This window comes from Camellia sinensis, chromosome 15 (assembly GCF_055761805.1).
Source record: "Camellia sinensis isolate YWXY chromosome 15, ASM5576180v1, whole genome shotgun sequence".
Classification (NCBI taxonomy): domain Eukaryota; kingdom Viridiplantae; phylum Streptophyta; class Magnoliopsida; order Ericales; family Theaceae; genus Camellia; species Camellia sinensis.
This window is the reverse complement of record NC_138975.1, coordinates 46,950,050-46,968,226: the sequence shown is the minus strand read 5'-3', so window position 1 is coordinate 46,968,226 and position 18,177 is coordinate 46,950,050. Positions and strand designations below refer to the sequence as shown.

General features: G+C 32.8%; 2 protein-coding genes across 3 annotated transcripts; one reads left to right on the top strand and one right to left on the bottom strand.

Annotated features, from left to right (window-relative positions):
* Positions 1 to 961: 961 nt before the first annotated feature.
* Positions 962 to 8,806, top strand: LOC114255946 (uncharacterized). 2 transcript variants are annotated; one of them, XM_028195483.2, is made up of 6 exons: positions 962 to 1,448; positions 2,607 to 2,861; positions 2,962 to 3,135; positions 3,590 to 3,696; positions 4,978 to 5,303; positions 7,939 to 8,806. In XM_028195483.2, exons 1-6 carry the CDS (start codon positions 1,299 to 1,301, stop codon positions 8,511 to 8,513), a joined length of 1,587 nt encoding a protein of 528 aa, XP_028051284.2. In that variant the 5' UTR covers positions 962 to 1,298; the 3' UTR covers positions 8,514 to 8,806. The 2 variants fall into 2 exon arrangements, with proteins under 2 accessions (XP_028051284.2, XP_028051283.2); XM_028195482.2 differs by having other exon boundaries at positions 1,029 to 1,448; positions 2,604 to 2,861.
* A 630-nt stretch (positions 8,807 to 9,436) lies between these two features.
* Positions 9,437 to 15,811, bottom strand: LOC114255947 (protein HEADING DATE REPRESSOR 1). Its single transcript, XM_028195484.2, has 3 exons — positions 15,490 to 15,811; positions 10,308 to 10,681; positions 9,437 to 9,850 (listed from the first exon to the last, which is right to left on the bottom strand). Exons 1-3 carry the CDS (start codon positions 15,587 to 15,589, stop codon positions 9,647 to 9,649), a joined length of 678 nt encoding a protein of 225 aa, XP_028051285.1. The 5' UTR covers positions 15,590 to 15,811; the 3' UTR covers positions 9,437 to 9,646.
* Between the last annotated feature and the right edge of the window lie 2,366 nt (positions 15,812 to 18,177).

Genomic DNA, 18,177 nt, shown 5'->3' with positions numbered 1-18,177 from the left:
ACAGTTGTTCCGCGAGCTGCACAGTAACATCTCCAATTCCCTATTACACTGCAATGCAGCAGTAGAAAATAATTACTCTCTGTTTCAGAATATTAATTTTTTATTTTTTTTTATTATCTTAAAATATTAATTTTTTAAAAAAATTAATTACTAAAATAATATAAATTTTTTATTTTGTTCTTTTTTAAATTTATTAATATTTATATTTTTAAAATATAAGAAATATATTATCAAAAAACAATTTTAAAAAATTTTAATATTTTTAAAATGTAATAATTATACTATAAAAAAAAGTTTAATTTTCTAAAAAGTACTAATATATTGGGACGAAAAGTATATAAATTAATGAAAAATTTTAGTATTTTAATTACTAATATTTATAAATTTTTTTATTATTTTATCTTTTTGTAATTATTTTTTTCTCACCGTCATAAATGTCACTACAAACAAATGTTTCACTTCCAATTATTTTACTATTCAAATATCAATTTTCAAACTAATTAATTGTTCATATTAATTTCTTAATAAAATATTTTTTAAAAACAATTTAATTTTATTCAAAATTTGATATCCCAACACTAAATTCTTTTTTATTGTTAATAAGTTGATCTGTGTAGTATAGTAAGGGGTTGTTTGGGGTGTCCTAAATAAGTGCACTTTTTGTCTTTTTAGACTAAAAAGTTGAAGGAAAAAATATGGATGTTTGGATTAACTTTTTGACTTTTTATAGAAAAATGTGTAATAAAAAATTGTAAAAATTGATTTGTAAAGGAAAATTAGGATTGAGAATTGTGCAGCCATAATTGTTGACTTTTGATGAATAGTGTTAACTTTTTAATTTTTTGAATAATGTTTTTACTTTTTAACTTTTTTTTAAGTATCCAAACTTGGCCTAAGAAAAGGATGAAATGGGGTGTACAAAAACTTTTCAAATTTTGATTCGAGTACATAAAATGATGCAACTATTCTTTGCCAAAGTAGCAGAGTGCTTTGGCATATATTAAATTAGTAATTTTTTTAATTTTTTATAAAAAATATATTAAATATAAATTAAAATAATTATAATTCAAATAAAATAATATGTTAAAATACAGAGCTGCTTCCCGAAGCGCGTGAGATGGATTTATATAGTTGAGTGAGCCCTCTCTCTCTGTCTCTCAGTTCCATAAAGACTTGTTGGGCTTCGATGAAAGCACTCATTGTAACATAGCTTTTTCTAGGGTTTCTTTCTCTTAGATTCTCCTAATCGACTTTTGGAGGTCTTTGGGGTCAAATTCGCAGCTGATCGAGAGATATTGATGGTTCAGTTGATGAATTCCGGGAAAACTCTGCCGGAATCGGAATCTCAGAGCATGAAAATGGTGCCGGTGAAGCTGGAGGTGGAGGACCCTTTGGAGGACAAACATGGCCCCCTCAACAAACGATCTAAGCTCTCCTCTCATACCCCGGTTTGCTCTCTCTCTCTCTCTCTCTCTCTCTCTCTCTATATATATATATATATATACATGGTTGATTGCTAATTTGAGCTTGTTTTGTGAAATTGGGATTGGACTTGTTTGTTTCGGTGGAAAATGTCTTTCTCGAGGAAGTTTTATTACTTCAATCTCTGATTTTGATGGAAAACTGATCCATTTGAAATAAGGCTTTGTATATACATTTTCTTAACACTAAATAAACAGAGCCGTGCGGATTTGTGATTACTTGTTTGAAGAGATCTATAGTTTTGGATCTTTGTAGTTGATAATGTTTTGAGACCCTTTTTAGTCGTTATTTGGGTAGGGAAAAGTGCTATACTTTTGTTCTATCTGGATCATGAAGTGAAGTGAGTTCACACTAAAAGTTGATCTGTTAGTGTGCCCAATTTTTTTATGAGGAAATGCTAGAGACCCACAATTTAGAAAATAAAGAATGAAGTGAGTTCACATGATTAAGTTTGTGATAAATCAAAAAAAGTTAACCTGCCATCATGCCATGTCTTTGTGGATAAAATTAGTGGAGGCATTTTAGGGTCTCAATTGGTTCCAATTTTTTGAATTTAATTTTCTAAAAATTGAGTTTTTTTATTTTTAATATTTTAAGTAATTTTTTTACTTCTTAGATGCACCTAACCTAAATATATCTAAAAAGTAAAATATTTGTATAAAAATTAATAAATAGATAAGAATACGAAAATGTACTGAATTTTATATATATATATATATATATTTGTTTTTTGGTATTTAGTGAATTTTTGAAATATTTTTTTTTTTCCAAATATTATATTTTTTTAATTGTATTTATGTTAAGTGAAAACTAAAAAATATTAAATTGGAACCAAACAAGGTGATTCTTTAAAATATTGGAACCTAAATATATCTAAAAACTAAAAAATTATTTAAAATATTAAAAAAATTCAATGAAAACAAAAAAAAAAAAACCCAATTTTCAGAAAATTGGAACCAAACAAGGTGATTCTTTCCGTTTCTTTTTCTTAAATTGGCTGTATTACTTTGTTTATTTTTTTATTTATTTTGTCTTTGGTTATGACCTCATTGTGTTTACTTTATTACATGATATGTGATTATTTTGTTTTAATGTGAAATGATCATTTAATATCGCTGCAGCAGTGTAACTCGGGATCTGGTAGTTTTCCAATACCATCACAATACAATCCACTCAATGAGCCAAGTCCATTGGGCCTGCGGCTCAAGAAGAGTCCATCGCTTTTGGATTTGATTCAAATGACACTTTCTCAAGGAAATGCTTCTAAGTTTGGAACACAGGTCAAGAAAGAGCACAAGGCCACCTCTGCTTCTAGTGCTACTGATAAGCTCAAGGCTTCAAACTTTCCTGCCTCATTTCTCAGGATTGGGACTTGGGAGGTATAATTGCAGTTGATTTAGAATAATTTGTAATTTTATTGCTTTGAACTTCTCAGCCTTGCTGACGATCCTGTATCAATGAAATTTTAATGAATTGCAGTATAAATCAAGATATGAAGGGGATTTAGTTGCGAAGTGTTACTATGCAAAGCATAAGCTTGTGTGGGAAGTCCTTGACGGTGGTCTAAAGAACAAGATAGAAATTCAGTGGTCTGACATCATGGCTTTGAAGGCAAATTACCCAGATGACAGGCCCGGGACTTTGGATGTAGTGGTATGTGCCTTATTTCTGATGTAGTAGTCATTGTTATATCGCTGCTAGTGCAGGGTCCGTTTGGGTGGATGTGGATTTCAAATTCAAAGAATTTGACCTTAATCACTCAAAGACAAAATTCAAATTTAGATATGATAGTTAATGCATGAATTTCAAGATCGAGTTAAATAGCTTAATCATGATGGATTTGAAATAACTAAATACAAATAGTTATTTGAAATCATAATAAGGGTTCTCTTTCTAGCGACAGGATCCTACTAAAATATATATCTTCTTTCTCAACTTATCTTCTTCCATTGTTTTTCTATTCATTTAACCTCAAACCCCTTGATTTGAAATCCACATCCATCTAAACCAATCCTTATTGTTAATGTTAGTATTTCTGCTTCTACTGCTGCTGCTGCCACTATGACTTAAATTATTGTGACAAAGGGGTGTTCTTTTCTTGGTTCAGCTTGCTAGACAACCTCTTTTCTTCAGGGAGACCAATCCACAACCCAGGAAGCATACCTTATGGCAGGCAACGCCAGATTTTACTGGTGGACAGGCAAGCAATCACAGGTACTATATATGCGTTTCTTCTATTGTCTATGGCGATTTACTGTATTTCACCCCAAAGTTTACCTGTCATGCAAACTATAAATGATAGAAAATATAACCTTCGATACTGCAAATATTAGCATATTAATGGTGTAGGGAAAATTAATCATTTTATGTCATTTATGTTTATATTTCTTTGTAATTGAAAATTGAAGTTGGTGGATAATGTACTAAGCAACTCTTACAACAAGTCATATATATATATATAACTTGAATTACCACTACTGCAGTCTAGAGAAATTATGCTGGTGAATTACTTACCTTAAAGGGGAAAAAAAAAATCATTTGTGTGAATTGGTTGAGATTGAAAGGAAATCGTGGAAGTTTTCTAATGTTATACCTTAATCCACATTTTGTGTGACCCACCTAAGTCCTCGTGGCCTATGGGTCATGCAGTTACTGCATGTAAAAATAATGTTATGGTGCTTGCCACTTATGGATAGTGATTACCGGCAGTAGTTAGAAGCTGTTGTTGGGTCATGTTTAGGAATAGGTGGTGATGTACTGTCCAATTTTTTATCTAGCTAATTTCTTGTATGCCCCTGCAATCTTCTCAGCCTTCTGTTATTTCCTCTTCTTGTTTTCTTGTTACACTAAATCAAATATAGTGTTCTATTACTGAGCATAATTCTAATGGCTAGAGCTTAAAATAAAAGAGAGAGAGGGGCTGGGGGACTTTGAGAGAGAGAGAGAGAGAGAGAGAGAGAGAGAGAGAGAGAATTCTGTCCAATTGCTGGATATGAAATAATGTCTTATAGGTATGCTGTTTCAAAAAAAAAAAAAAAAAGAAGTGTGATGCTTCTCTAGGTTGAAGATTGGAAGGACTAGTCGAATGATTGACTGAAACTGCTTTTGCATAGTCATATGTCTACATAAAAATTTTAAGAGTACAGATTGAAAGTGTGAGTAAATAGTCAATTGCTAAGGGTTTACAAAGAGATACGGATGTCAAAAGAGTTGACGGCATGGCAGATAAATGTGGCTGACTTAAATGGTTTGGCTTAATGCTTTGTTAATATAGATGCAATTTTTTTGAAGTCAAGTTATGACAGCTCTTTATTTCTCTCTCTCATACCCACTCTCTCTATGGGATATGTTTAGAAGTGGTTTGGCCTCCTTTCAAGATTTAAGAATTTTTTGGTAAATGATTTCAGCTTTTTTGCTGAGCTTTAAATTTCCTACATCAGATTTGTTGGAAAAGTTATTTAAGATGGCAATTTGTTATTCTTAATTTTGCTGCAGGCGACATTTTCTGCAGTGCCCTCCAGGATTGTTAGGAAAGCATTTTGAAAAGCTTATTCAATGTGATCCTCGCCTTAACTTTCTGAGTCAGCAAGAAGAGATAGTTTTAGAATCTCCATATTTTGAACCCAGAATTTCTGTGTTTGAAGACTCAAATGAATCAAACCATGGGTTTGATTTGAATGGTGAGGAAGGGCAGGCATTTTTCAATTTGCAGGATTCTGCATCACCATCTGGGGGTCAATCTTCCCCCCGAACAAATGAACAAGATCTAGTTGGTAGACCTCCAGAACAATTTCCCTGTGAAACACCTTCACCTAGCTCAGGTATAATCATGAACTCATAAATGAAAATCATCAATGTAATGTAATCTACTGATTATGATGATAACCTATAATCTAGTGGTCATTCTTTAGTGCATATCTTCTGATATCTTTTATACTTTTAGGCCTTCTGGGTATTCTCTATCATTGCTTTTGTTCTTCACTCATGATCAGAGATGAGGATTGACATTTGATATATTAACTGGTAAATGATATCTAAATAGTGGATACATCATTAATGTCTCAATTTAGACATTAGGGGTGTTTGGGAAGCAACTTTTTTGGCTAAAATAGTACTAAAAGACAATATGCTAAAATAGTCAATAAGACAAAATATCACATCAAGCCCATAAGCATTTCATTTTTTATCTTACAAACATCACATCCAATTACAAAAAAATTCAACTATCTTCCCAAACACAAAAATTTTAGCCTTCTAAAATAGTCAAAAACTAAAATAGCCTACTAAAATAGTAACTTTCCAAACACCCACATTAAATAAAACTCCATTTAAGCTTTGGTTAATTGGGGGGTGAAAAGAAAAAAAAAAGAAAGAAGCTTGGTGGCCAAAAATCATCACTGGTGCCATGCATCTTAATTTGTAAAGGTAGAAAGAACATGGAACTTGAAATGTCATCAACTAATTATATCTGTGAGATCAAACCAAGTTATTAAATATATATATATATTGATAAATAAACAACTTTATTGAGAAAACATCAAGACGATGCAAAAGAATACAAAAAGAAACCCCAATACGGGAAGACGCTAACAGCACCTAACTAATTACATCATCTAAAAAATCTAAGAAAACAAGCAAATCCAAATCCACCATCTTTTCCAACCAACTACACAATATTGTTAATAATGGACTCTCTAGCCAAGACAGACAATGATGAACCTCTTAAAACAGTCACCAATTCTGTTCTAACCAAAACTACCACATCAAACATAATGGCGCCAACAACCATATCTACCATCAACGTCTACCAACCCCGAGCCCCTTTCTAACTCCAAAGCATCTCCAAAGGCCCTTTGGCTGCACCCAAACAATCTCGAAGATAGAACAAATTAGTCCCCACAGTCGCGAAGCCACTAAACAATGAAGAAACAATGAGCCTCCTACTCCGCATCAGCACAACACATACAACATTGATTCACTAAAATATGACCACGACGAACCAAATTATCAGTCGTAAGGTTCCATCCTAAGTTGGCCATCCATAAGAAGAAAATCACATTAGAAGGAGCTCACGACACCCAAATACTTCGCCGAGGAAAATCCCCCACCACCTCATCCACCGAACTCCGATAAAACGATGAAACAGAAAACTGCCCCTTAGCACCCCATACATTCCAAACCAAGACATCCTTTCCCATCCCGTGATCCCCAACCCATACAAGAAACTGAACAACTCCACCAATTGGCCAACCTCCTAATCTTGAAGTTGCCGACGCAGCTAAATATCCTATACCACCACGCCCCCACCCCCCAATCAAGAAGCAACCGTAGCCTCTCAATCCACAACAATACTAAAAATTGAAGGGAAACGCACCTCCAAGAGAATCTCACCACACCACCAATCCCTCCAAAATCGCACTCTCCCCTAACCCCACCCGATAACCCATCCTATCCCAAAACTCCCCCTTACCCAATCAAATCCCTTCCCACAAACCTCGACTATTGCCTGCCCACCCCATACTTGATGGTCACCACCCTACGTCATAACCGATTCCGTTCCGAAGCAAACCCCTAAAACCACTTACCTAACAACGCTCTATTAAAAGTCACCAAACTCCGCACCCCTAACTCACTCACCTCCTTAGGTTGACAAATCCAGCCCCAATCGACTCAATGATACCTAAACTCCTCCCCCAGGAGAAATCTGTGTCACTTTTCCAATCGTGTGCTACCAAAACAGGAAAAAACATGCGGCGACATAAAATAAATTTTGATGCCTTAAAATCTTAAAAATGGAAACAAGTTCCAAATGTTATATCAAGAGGGCCATTTGTAATACCTAAAGGCTGAATAGTCATCTGGAAGGATTCAATCAAGGACAAGAAAACTACCAATTGTTAAATTAAAGTATGCCAAATAGGTTGCATTTACTTTTCTTGACAATGTAATGTGATCAGTGGAAATATTGCAGTGATATTTTGGTTTCTTTAGAACATCTTCTAGTATTCCTATTACCTAATTAGTTAACTGCACAAATTTTCCTCTCTGGATGTTGAGGGTGGATGGATGGAAGAGATTTATGGAAGATGGTTCCTTGTTAATACTGATCACCCACATTGCTGACACTTACCATGTGGTTGTGAATACTGACCTAGTGCATTGCGGACTTTAACCACGCAGTGCATTGTTTCCATATGCACCCACGATTTTCTTGTGTCCTGTTTTCTATTCTTGTGGGTTATTTGTTTAAAGAACTTTGATTTGGGTTGCTATTTGATTATCAGATTAGTTCTTGTTTATAATATTTATCAAATGCAAGTTCATTTGGTTCCTTTTTTTTCTTTTTCTTGCCTCCTGAAGACGCAAGTCTATTAACTGTTTTATCAACTACCTTCAATATAATAAGAACCTATGTTTCAACTGTACTTGCTCTATCTCATCAGTCTTTGAATTCAGTGATGGACACCCATGCAATTGAAGAAATCAGGATCCGCAGAGTTGAAGAACTCAAGGGGCTAATCAATCAAGATCAAATCAAAGTACCTGGACTCCACTCTTCTATGTCAATGAGTGATCTAGTAAGCCACATCGAACATCGGATCTTGGAACAGAGAACATCCAACAATTTTACCCTTTCTGAGGAAGAGCGACAAAGCTTGGAGATCCTGGAGGAAATTAGCCGGTGCTTATTCAGTGATTCTCAGTATACATCAACCTCTGATGAGAAATGCATCATGTCACGAGTCAATTCCCTTTGCTGCCTTCTTCAGAAGGATCCTATGACGGCCCAAAACTCACGGGTTAAAGGTGATAATAGTAGTTTTGATGTAATGGTGGACAAGAGGACAGGTGAACCAAACTCAGTTTCTGCATCAGCAAGTGAATCCAATGACGTATCTGGTTGCAATCAGGCTCCAGCGATGGCCAGGAAGGACTCGGTTGGAGAGCTGCTGCTTAATCTTCCGAGGATAGCATCTCTACCACAGTTCTTGTTCAACATCTCTGAAGATTTTGACAATCAAGCTAGATAATGAGTGACCTTACTTTCCCTTCAAAAAAGTATGTGAAAAGCGCACTTCTGGTGTAAATATAGATTGTGTTTGGCAGTTATTCACTGAATTTTGTGAAGTTTGAGGATTCAGAGATTCATATTGATGAAGAATCCTGAAATGTTTGCATTTGGAAGCTGGCCTTTCTGGTTTTGTTCAAATGTAGTACTTTTAAAACGTGTAAATATGTCACTTTTTGTGGCCCTGCTGTGTTTTCGGATTCTGTTGTGGTTTAGTTTGAAATGAAGATTGGCTTCTGCTGGTTGCTTGGTACAGTTGCATGCAATTTGTTAGGTGATGAGAAACCACGTTTGCTGCACAATGTTTCATATATGGGAATAAATTATTTTGTGCTGAATTTTTACTTTCAAGCCCCATATATTCAAAATAGTTAAATTATAACTCGGAGTTGGTCATTTTTGGGAGCGACTGATGTTCTTCAAGATAAAATCATCCTTTTCAAAACAACCCAATAGCAATTTAACACTTGCTTTGGCAGACACATTTTTCAATAATTTTTTTTTATTTTTTTTGGAAAAGCATTTTGTTTTATGCATGCTGGTGGTGATTATAGTGGTGACATCAAGAAGGCTTTGGTTGTCTCATAACGACCACAAAATAATTCCCACCCAGAACAAATCATTTTCCGATGTTCCTCAAAATTCTGTCATTGTGTAAAACATTGTATCAAAAAAATGAAAATGGCTTTCGAGAAACATAGGAAACAATTTTAGCTAAAACAAATGGAATTTAAGTGCACGTTATCTAGATTAAAGATCATGTACTTGGTTTATAGATGAGAGGAAGTGAACAAGAAGCTCAATCAGCATAAGAAATTGTAGTAAACATAGATTCCCAGAGGGGTCAAGCATTTTTTTTTTTTTTGCATAAAAGAAAAAGAGAGATTAATTTAATACAACTATTATTATTTTGAATCCATGTATATTAATATGAGAATAACTTGAGTACAAGCAACCAACACATTGAAAGGTACACTTGCAGCAACACAAAATATACTGATGTAGGCATCTCACTGGCCTATGTGCATAATTCTACACTTTCCTACTCCCCAAACACATATACAAAAGAATAAACAAACGACACACGAGTAACAATCATGGTTCTTCTGCGCCACCTTCATCCATTGTCTCGTTCTCCTGTAACATGTTCATCAGCATGTTTATTTGGTTTTGCAGCATTGCATTGTCTCTCTCTACATTGGAGCGCTTGCTTCGTTCTTCCAGGAGCTGGAGTTGCAGGCGTTCTAGGCATCGTGCATCCTCTTCTAACTGCTCATTTAGGCCATCAATCTCCCTGTCCTGCAAGCATAATCAAACTCACCCCGCTTCAGTTTTTGAGCTTATTTGGCTAAATAAGCCAAAAAGACAATAGTCTATTTGTCAATAGCTAAAAAGTCACTCAACTTTTCCATTCACAAAAAATAATTTCTTAGCAATTCTCTCTCTCTCTCTCTCTCTCTCACTCACACACACCCGCACGCACACGTACACATACACGTATGGCACGCAAAAAAACCAACTAGGCCTAGCCTAATTAGCCACCATGACTTTTCTAAGGGCTTATTAGCCCCAAGGGAGAGGTTATGAGTTCAACTCTTTCTAAGGAGGAGTTGAATTAGGAGGCAAATACTTGGTGCTTTGCAAGAGTGGGGAAAGCTAACTCCTACAGGTGCTAATCTAGCAACTATGTTTCGCCGATCAAAAAATGTATGGCATGCAAAAACACATTAGAGAATCAAGGGGATTGGCAAAGCACCTTTCTGTTCATTTCCTGTATGGCAATCCTCCGCATACTCTCAACGACATCCACATTCACAAGCTTTCGCTTCTTCCCAATTAGCCAGCCTCGTGGATAGCTTGCAGCGTCGAAGTCTGGTGGTGGGAGTAAGCTCTCAGCCGATGGTCGTTTACCATTTACATTGATTACGGGTTCCAAAGGTTCAAATAGAGCCTTTCGACGCTCAGAAAGAGCAGCAGCCATAGCTGAATCTTGCTTCTCCCCTTCAGTTGGAGATTCTTTCTGTTTTTCAAGTGCTGTTGCCAAATCCTGTTTCTTTTCTTCAGTGGGAGATTCTACCTGCTTTTGACCAGTGGTATCGTTTGTTGGCATGTCTACATTACGAATGCTAGCTGCCATGAGAGAAGTTAGATGTTAGTTTAAGAGACAATAGTCAGTTTATTTTGTTTCTTTTTCTTTTTTTAGTGGATATGCTAATTTGATGAAATCTGATAAGTATAATACTACTTTAATCTTACTATTTTCTTCTTCAGAAAGAAATAGGAAAATATTAAAAAACCATTCTTGTATTTATTCTAATAACTATACTATGATAATATGCAAAAATTATTACAGTTACAACTTCATAATCGTTTAAGATACGTGACCTAGACTGTCCAAAAATATCTGATACTTTTCAAAATTATCATAAAGTATCGGACACATTTAAGAAGTATCAAATACGTATTCGCAACTATATAAGGAATATCAGGTATCCGATACAAGTATGACTCTTTCAGAAGTACCTGTGCTTCATATGTTATTGAACTCAAATGTTTAGTTATGAAACCAACTCCAAATTTTATCATAAAGCCATGTAAAAAATTACGAATCCCCATTTGTTGGGATCTGAGAAGAGTAGATTGGGTATGGAGTCTACAGACCTAACCTTTGACATCAGAAACTCATGTCTACAAATTAAAGTTATCAAAGCGTATCTAATCACGGTTTCACCTTAAACAACTTACATACCACTTTTCACTGTCATGCAAGTGGTAAGACAGGAAACCCCAAGGGGTTGGCTTGGTAGTCAAGGCCTGGGGCGTTGGGTATTCCTTCCATGATCTCAAATTTGAAACCAAACAATTTCTCAGGGCTCGTCCATACCGGGCTTTGCCCTTGCTTTAATTAGAATCCCCACTAGTGGGCGGTATAATTGGTCTCCCAGATTAATCAGTCCATTAGGCCGGATACAGCGCTATCAAACAAAACACACTAAAAAAAAAAAAAAAAAAAGAAAAGAAAAGTGGCAAGACAGGAAAATTTGGATTGAAATATTCTCGGAAGAATTCTTCCTCAATTAGGTAAATATAGATTAGGACAAGAAAAAAAATGACGAAATTAGACTCCTTGGTAGGAATAGTAAATAGCCAAGTTAATCTAATCTACTCATGATGACAAAAAAACTAAAGAAAAAAAAAACGTTAATATTCATTAATTGAGTGACATCTAAAGTAATAAGGTGACCACACTTTAGTGTTGGGTCGGTGGACCCTGATAAGTACTGTTCGCTCAACCCTACTGTTCACTCAAACACTGGGTCCAATGGGAGGGTTTGGGAGGGCCTCCCCCAAAGGGGAAGGGGGTCCAGGGGCCTTTCGTAATTCCCATATTGCTTTCGTATAACTCTAATTCTATACTTATAAATAGATGAGGAGCGCCTCTTTTAGGTTAAAAAAAGAGTTGTATTTTTTTTATCATAGTGAAAACCGCAGCAACCGTGGACGCAATCCTATTCTGAGGTGAACCACGAAAATCCTTGTGTTCTTGTGTGTGTGATTTGTTTAAATCGTTTTTTCTTCCTTATTTGTTATTTTGTGTCTCACCGATCTTGGTTATGAAGGGTTAATTCCTAACATTTAGGGGCTCTGGGTGGATAAGATATATGCAACTCTATCCTCATTTCTAGAGAGGTTGTTTCTGTGAGTGAATTTTGAAAAAAATTACAAAAGATATAAAATAAAAAGGAGGGTGAATGAAAGAAGGTAAGTTAATGAGCACTCCCCCTAGCAAAGAAGGAAAAAAAGCATAGGGTTTGAACTTGGTAATAAATCAAACCTTAACTTTTTAGTTATTTCAGTTTAACCTCTTAACTTTTAAAAAGCTATTAATTATAACCATCCATTTGTTATAACTAACAAAATAGGGGCAATTTAGATAATTTAACCACTTTTTGTCAAAGGTGTTGGACGGTGACAATGGCTATGGATTGCGGAAGGAAGAAGAGGGGTGGCAGTGAGTTGGGGAAAGGAAGGAGTAGCAGTGGATGGGAAAAAATGATGGATGAATGGCAATGGATTGAGAATGGTAAAGGGGGAAGGTGGCTGTCAAGAGTAATGATGGAAAAAGAGTGGTCAAATTGTCTAAATTATTCATTTTTCGTTAGTTATAACAAACGGATGGTTTGAATTTATATGATTTTCAAAATTCAGAGTTTAGATTGAAATAATTAAAATGTTAGGATTTGATCTGTTACCAAGGTCAAATCTTAACTATGAAGCACGGACATGGACACGCGACACGACACGGACACGCGAAAACGCAAATTTTCAAAAAATAGAGGACACGACACGTTGGGGACACGTTCAATAGATATAATTAATTTTATTTATATATGTCATAAAATTATAAAAAAAATCATTAAAAGGTAAAATTAATAAAAACATATCATTAAAATTAACAAAATTAATCATTGATTAGTAATTAGAAATAAATAAATAAATAAATAAATAAATAAATAAAATAATGAAATCAACCATATAAAAGACAGAAAAGAAAAAATAAAATAAAATGGGAAAAAAAAAAAAAAGTGAGGAGAGACAAATCAACCATATAAAATAAAAAAACAAAACAAGATAAAATGTGAAGCTCAGCAGAAGAGAGAGTGACTGAGAGTAAGAGAGAGAGAGAGAGACGAAGAGAAGATCGGAAAAGAAGAAGAAGATCGAAGAAGAATAAGAAGAAGATCGAAGAAGATTGCAGAAGAAGAAGAAGATCGCAGAAGAAGATGGAAGTCGTCCCTTGGATAACTGCAAGAACAACAACGACAAACCACTGACGACAGACCAGCAACCACCGACAAGCGAAGAGCTACCAGGTGTGCCGGCGAGCCTCTCTCTCTCTCTCTCTCTCTCTTTCTATCTTTTGTTCTCTCTATTCTTTCGAATCTAGGGTTCAACAATTTGTTCTGGTTTTGTTATTTACAAATTGATCCCACAGAAGTTTCATAAATTATGAATTTTACCCCGCCGTGTCCCAAACGTGTCCAGAACGTGTCTGGTGACAAAAAATTCAAAAAAAAAAAGGGGACACCTTTCACTGCACGTCGGACACGTGTCCACTGCGTGTTCGACGCGTGTCCGTGTCCGACACTGATACGTAGCCTTCTCCAAGGTGTCCGTGCTTCATAGAATCTTAAAGTTCTTTTGTAATTTTTCAAAAAAAAAAAAAAAAACACTCATGGTTTGGTATTTCAGCTAGATTAAAGGGCTGTATAGAAAGATTATTGTGCCAAGTTTTCAAGTTCCTTGACAATTCAAAATGTTCACTTACTAGTGATCTGCTCAAGAAACTATTGAGGCCTTCATTATATTAAAGTGGAAGGTCTACATTCTACATTAATATGAAAAGTAGCCTTTTAGAAGAAAAAAAAGAAAGTATAAAACAACAATTTGATTAAAAAAAACTGTAATAGATTATGAAATGCAATAATTGGAGAAGAAAATATATCACACCCTGCTATATACAATAATAAATAAGAAAAATCAATCACATCCTGTAAAATTTGGCCAAATATATAGGAACTTAAATAGAAAAAAATGCTTTTAGAGCTGGATGCAAAAGTCAACAACAGTATTGATAGAGATGACTTCAAAATTAGAAAATGGCTTAAAAGCAAAAAAACAAAGGAAAAAAGTTCGAATAAATATTGCAAAAATATCTGGGGGACATTGACATATGGTGGGAGCCTCCAACAGCACAGCCCAGCCCAGCCCAGCCATCATGAGAAAAACTTACTAATGAGAGAGAGAGAGAGAGAGAGAGAGAGAGAGAAATTGGTAAAACAACTAAAGCAAATAAAGTGATGTGTGAACAAAGTCACACGGCCGAGGCCCTTGTGGGCGAGTGGCATGTAGTTGCGTCTTAGGATGCGTTGAGTGGAAGATCTGGGGTTCGAGCTGATGGATCAGCAAAGGTTCCTTTAAATTGTAAACTAACTTTACTAACATATTAACATTCTATCTTCGACCAAAAAAAAAAATAAAATGAACAAAGTCACATGTCACTCGTGCTTGATTTGTTAAAGATTTATTCAAGATTGATTGTTAAATAAATAGGTAAAGTTTAAATGTATTTTAAAATTTATTAACAACTTATTATCTCAACTTAGTATATTAACAACTTGCGCTTGATTTAATTAAAATTGGTTTAAAATTAATTTGAATAAATTTTATTTTAAGACGGACCAAATACATTTTCAAGCAACTCCTAGTTGTTCAACTCATTTTATAGTCTATTTGGATGGAGGACAAAACAACAATTTTGTTATGTTTGGTTTATAAATTGGATGATAAATAACAAAAAAATAATAATAAGAAATTGTGAAAAAAAAAAAAAAAACTTTATTATTTTACCTATTTATTTTTTATTTTGATATACAAATTGATTGGGTATAAAACTTTAAATACCGAAATTCTCATTAATATACAATCTCAATCATATCTCTTTTTCACATATTTTGCTTTTTTAAACACCCAAACCAGTGAGAAAATACAATCATATTTCTTCTCTTTTTTCTCTTATGCTGAACCAAAAGGAGTATTAGAGAGTTGGGTATTGTAGATAATTAGACAAATAGGTGGGATTAGCAATATTTCAGCCATAATTCTACCAAAAAACAACTTTTTCAAGAATTTAGAGAGAGAAAAGGTATGGACTTTCAAGAATTCAGAGACATGGGTCTTTGGAGTCTGGACAGCCATCTCAAGGTAGAGTAGAATTGAGGCTGAATCATATATCAAAAGAAGAAACTCTCATATTCATAAAAGTTTCAACTTTCCAGAGACAGATCTACTAAAATTAAATCAGTTCTCATACATTTCTTGATGGGTCTTGTCCAAAAATCATCCAACAATTTAGGAGACAGAGAGAGAGAGAGTACCTGATCTTTTGCGAGACTTCCAGAAAACAGGAGTAGAAGATATGGGAGAGAAGGCCTCCAAAAAAGTCTCCTCCCTCATCTTCTTCTTTGGTATCTCCATTAATCAACACACAGGATCAAAAAACCACACCACAACCCCCCCTAATTTCAACTTTTTTAATTTCAAGTTGAAGAACTGAGCATCTGGAAAGAATTCCTAGAGAGGGAAACTATACCCATGAGAGAGAGAGAGAGAAAATGCTTCTTGTGGTTTGATTGGTGTTTGGGTCTCGGCTTCTAGTCTGTGTCGTTAGATTAAGCGAAGACACGGAGACAAAACGGTGGTCAGTCATTGACTTGACTCCTTATTTAAGGAATATTAAAGTTTCTTTTTTTAAAATTTAAAATTAAAGAATATTAAAGTTTTTTTTAAAAAAAATTTAAAATTAATAATTAGATTGAAATATAATTATTTCTCAAATTAAGTTAAAGTGTGATTACCATTAGGAACTTAATTCAAAAAATATGTCAGGTTAAAGTGTGATTATCACTAGTGGGTAGCGCACACAATGTGTGTGCAATTTAGATAAATAAGTATAAAAATAAATAATAAAGAAATATCATAATATGTAACAGTGTTCTTAATAAAATCTAAGATTTTGAATTTAAATCTTACTTATACTTTTAAATAATATTTTTTTATTTTAGAATAAAAAAAATTTGTCACATAATAGAAGGAGAAGTTACTATACTATTAGACACCACGTCGTATACTCATATATATAACAGTATAGATATGATATTCGAAAAATGAGAAATTGTCCCAAAAATTATTACATACCCTCTTAATATTCATGTCATGTGACAACATGACAATATATACGTAATATTCATATATATTAAGTGAAACAATTAACTAAATTAAAGTTATGGAAAAAAAAATTAATATGATGAATTTTATATTTATACTTTTTTTGATGAAAAAGTATTTAATTTTATCAATAAAAAATATTTTTGTTATAAAAATTTCAATAAATTAAAATTGTTTATAAACTTTTTTGAAATAATAAAAATAAAAGTAAAATTAACCTTAAAATTTTTCACAATCATTGATTTGAAACAGTAAACAATGTTCCGGGATTCCTCATAAATACCCTCACTTAAGGTGATGGAATCATCAAAGGGAGGAAGGTTTGGACGGTTGAGATTTTTGGGTTTTATGACTGAGAATTTTAATTTTAATTTTTTTTTTTTTGGGAGGGGGGGGGGGAGATTGCAAATTAGTTGGGTTGTCATAAAATATTTACAAATTTATAAAAAAAAATTTATAACTTTAATTATTAAAATTGATAAATGTATTATTAATTTGATTTTTTTTTTTAATTTACACTGAATTGCAATTTTCTCTTCTTTTGTTTTTAAGAATTGCAATTCCGTATATTTTTAAAAAAATAATTACAAATATATTAAAAATTTATAATTTTAATTATTAATATTGATAAAATTTATCATTAATTTATAATTATTTTTATTAAATTACATTAATATGTAATTTTTTCCTTTTTTTTTTTTTTTTTTTTTTTGTCCCCCGGGTGGTGGGGAGGGTTTGGTGGTGCTGGGAAGATCACATCACAAGGAACCGTTGTGTCTTTAGTGGGCCCCTGCACCTGGCTTGTCTTCTATATCCTTGTTTTAACAAAATACACTTTGCTTCCTTTTAGTTTTTCAAAAAGTTAATAGTGTATTTAATTTGAGTTTGTTGGATTAAATTTTTTAAAAATTAAGTTTTTAAATTTTCGTATTCTTTTATTTTTAGTGAATATTTTTTAAATTTAAAATTTTTTTTTTAATTTTTTTAGATGCATCTTAGTTAGATGTATCTAAAAAGTAAAAAATTTATGAAAAAATATTTTAAAAAATTAATAAATACATAAAAATACAAAAATATATTGAATTCTTGTATTTTTTTATATTTTTGGTATTTAGTAAATTTTTAAAAGATTTTTTTTACAATTTTTTTACTTTTTAGGTGTATTTATATTAGGTGTCTCTAAAAAATAAAAAAATTGCTTAAAATATTAAAAAAAATTCAGTAAAAACAAAAAACACGGAAAATAAGAACGTAGAATTTTCTGAAAAGTGTTTTCTGAAAAATGAAAACGAGCAAACTTTTTTATTTTTTCGTTTTTTTTTATTTTTACTAATTTTTTTTAATATTTTAAGTAATTTTTTTAATTTTTAGACACACTTAACATAAATATACATTAAAAGTATAACTTTTGTGAAAAAAAATCTTTTAAAAATTCACTAAATACCAAAAATATAAAAAAAATACGAAAATTCAGTATTTTTTTTTTTATATTTTTAGGTATTTATTAATTTTTTGAAATATTTTTTCACAATTTTTTTACTTTTTAGATACATCTAAATTAAAAGCATATAAAAGAGTAAAAAAAATGCTTAAAGTTTTAAAAATATTCACTAAAAACAAAAAATTCGAAAAATAAAAAACTTAATTTTCAAAAAATTTGATCTAAAAAACTCAAACCAGACACACACATTATGTTTTTTTTTTATTTAAAAAAGTCAAATTTTAAATTCAGTTTAAATTTAAATGTAATTTGATGACAAACATATACCAAAATTAATTTAATTTATGCATTTTAAAATTTAGATTTTTTTTAAAATTATATTTTACCTTTACCAATC

Coding starts and splice junctions, on each gene's coding strand:
- LOC114255946 (XM_028195482.2), top strand. CDS start 1,299: ATGGTTCAGTTGATGAATTCCGGGAAAACTCTGCCGGAATCGGAATCT. Junction 1,449..2,603: donor AGCTCTCCTCTCATACCCCG/GTTTGCTCTCTC, acceptor ATATCGCTGCAG/CAGTGTAACTCGGGATCTGG. Junction 3,697..4,977: donor GGACAGGCAAGCAATCACAG/GTACTATATATG, acceptor ATTTTGCTGCAG/GCGACATTTTCTGCAGTGCC.
- LOC114255947 (XM_028195484.2), bottom strand. CDS start 15,589: ATGGAGATACCAAAGAAGAAGATGAGGGAGGAGACTTTTTTGGAGGCC. Junction 10,682..15,489: donor GAAGTCTCGCAAAAGATCAG/GTACTCTCTCTC, acceptor CTCTCATGGCAG/CTAGCATTCGTAATGTAGAC. Junction 9,851..10,307: donor TACAGGAAATGAACAGAAAG/GTGCTTTGCCAA, acceptor TTATGCTTGCAG/GACAGGGAGATTGATGGCCT.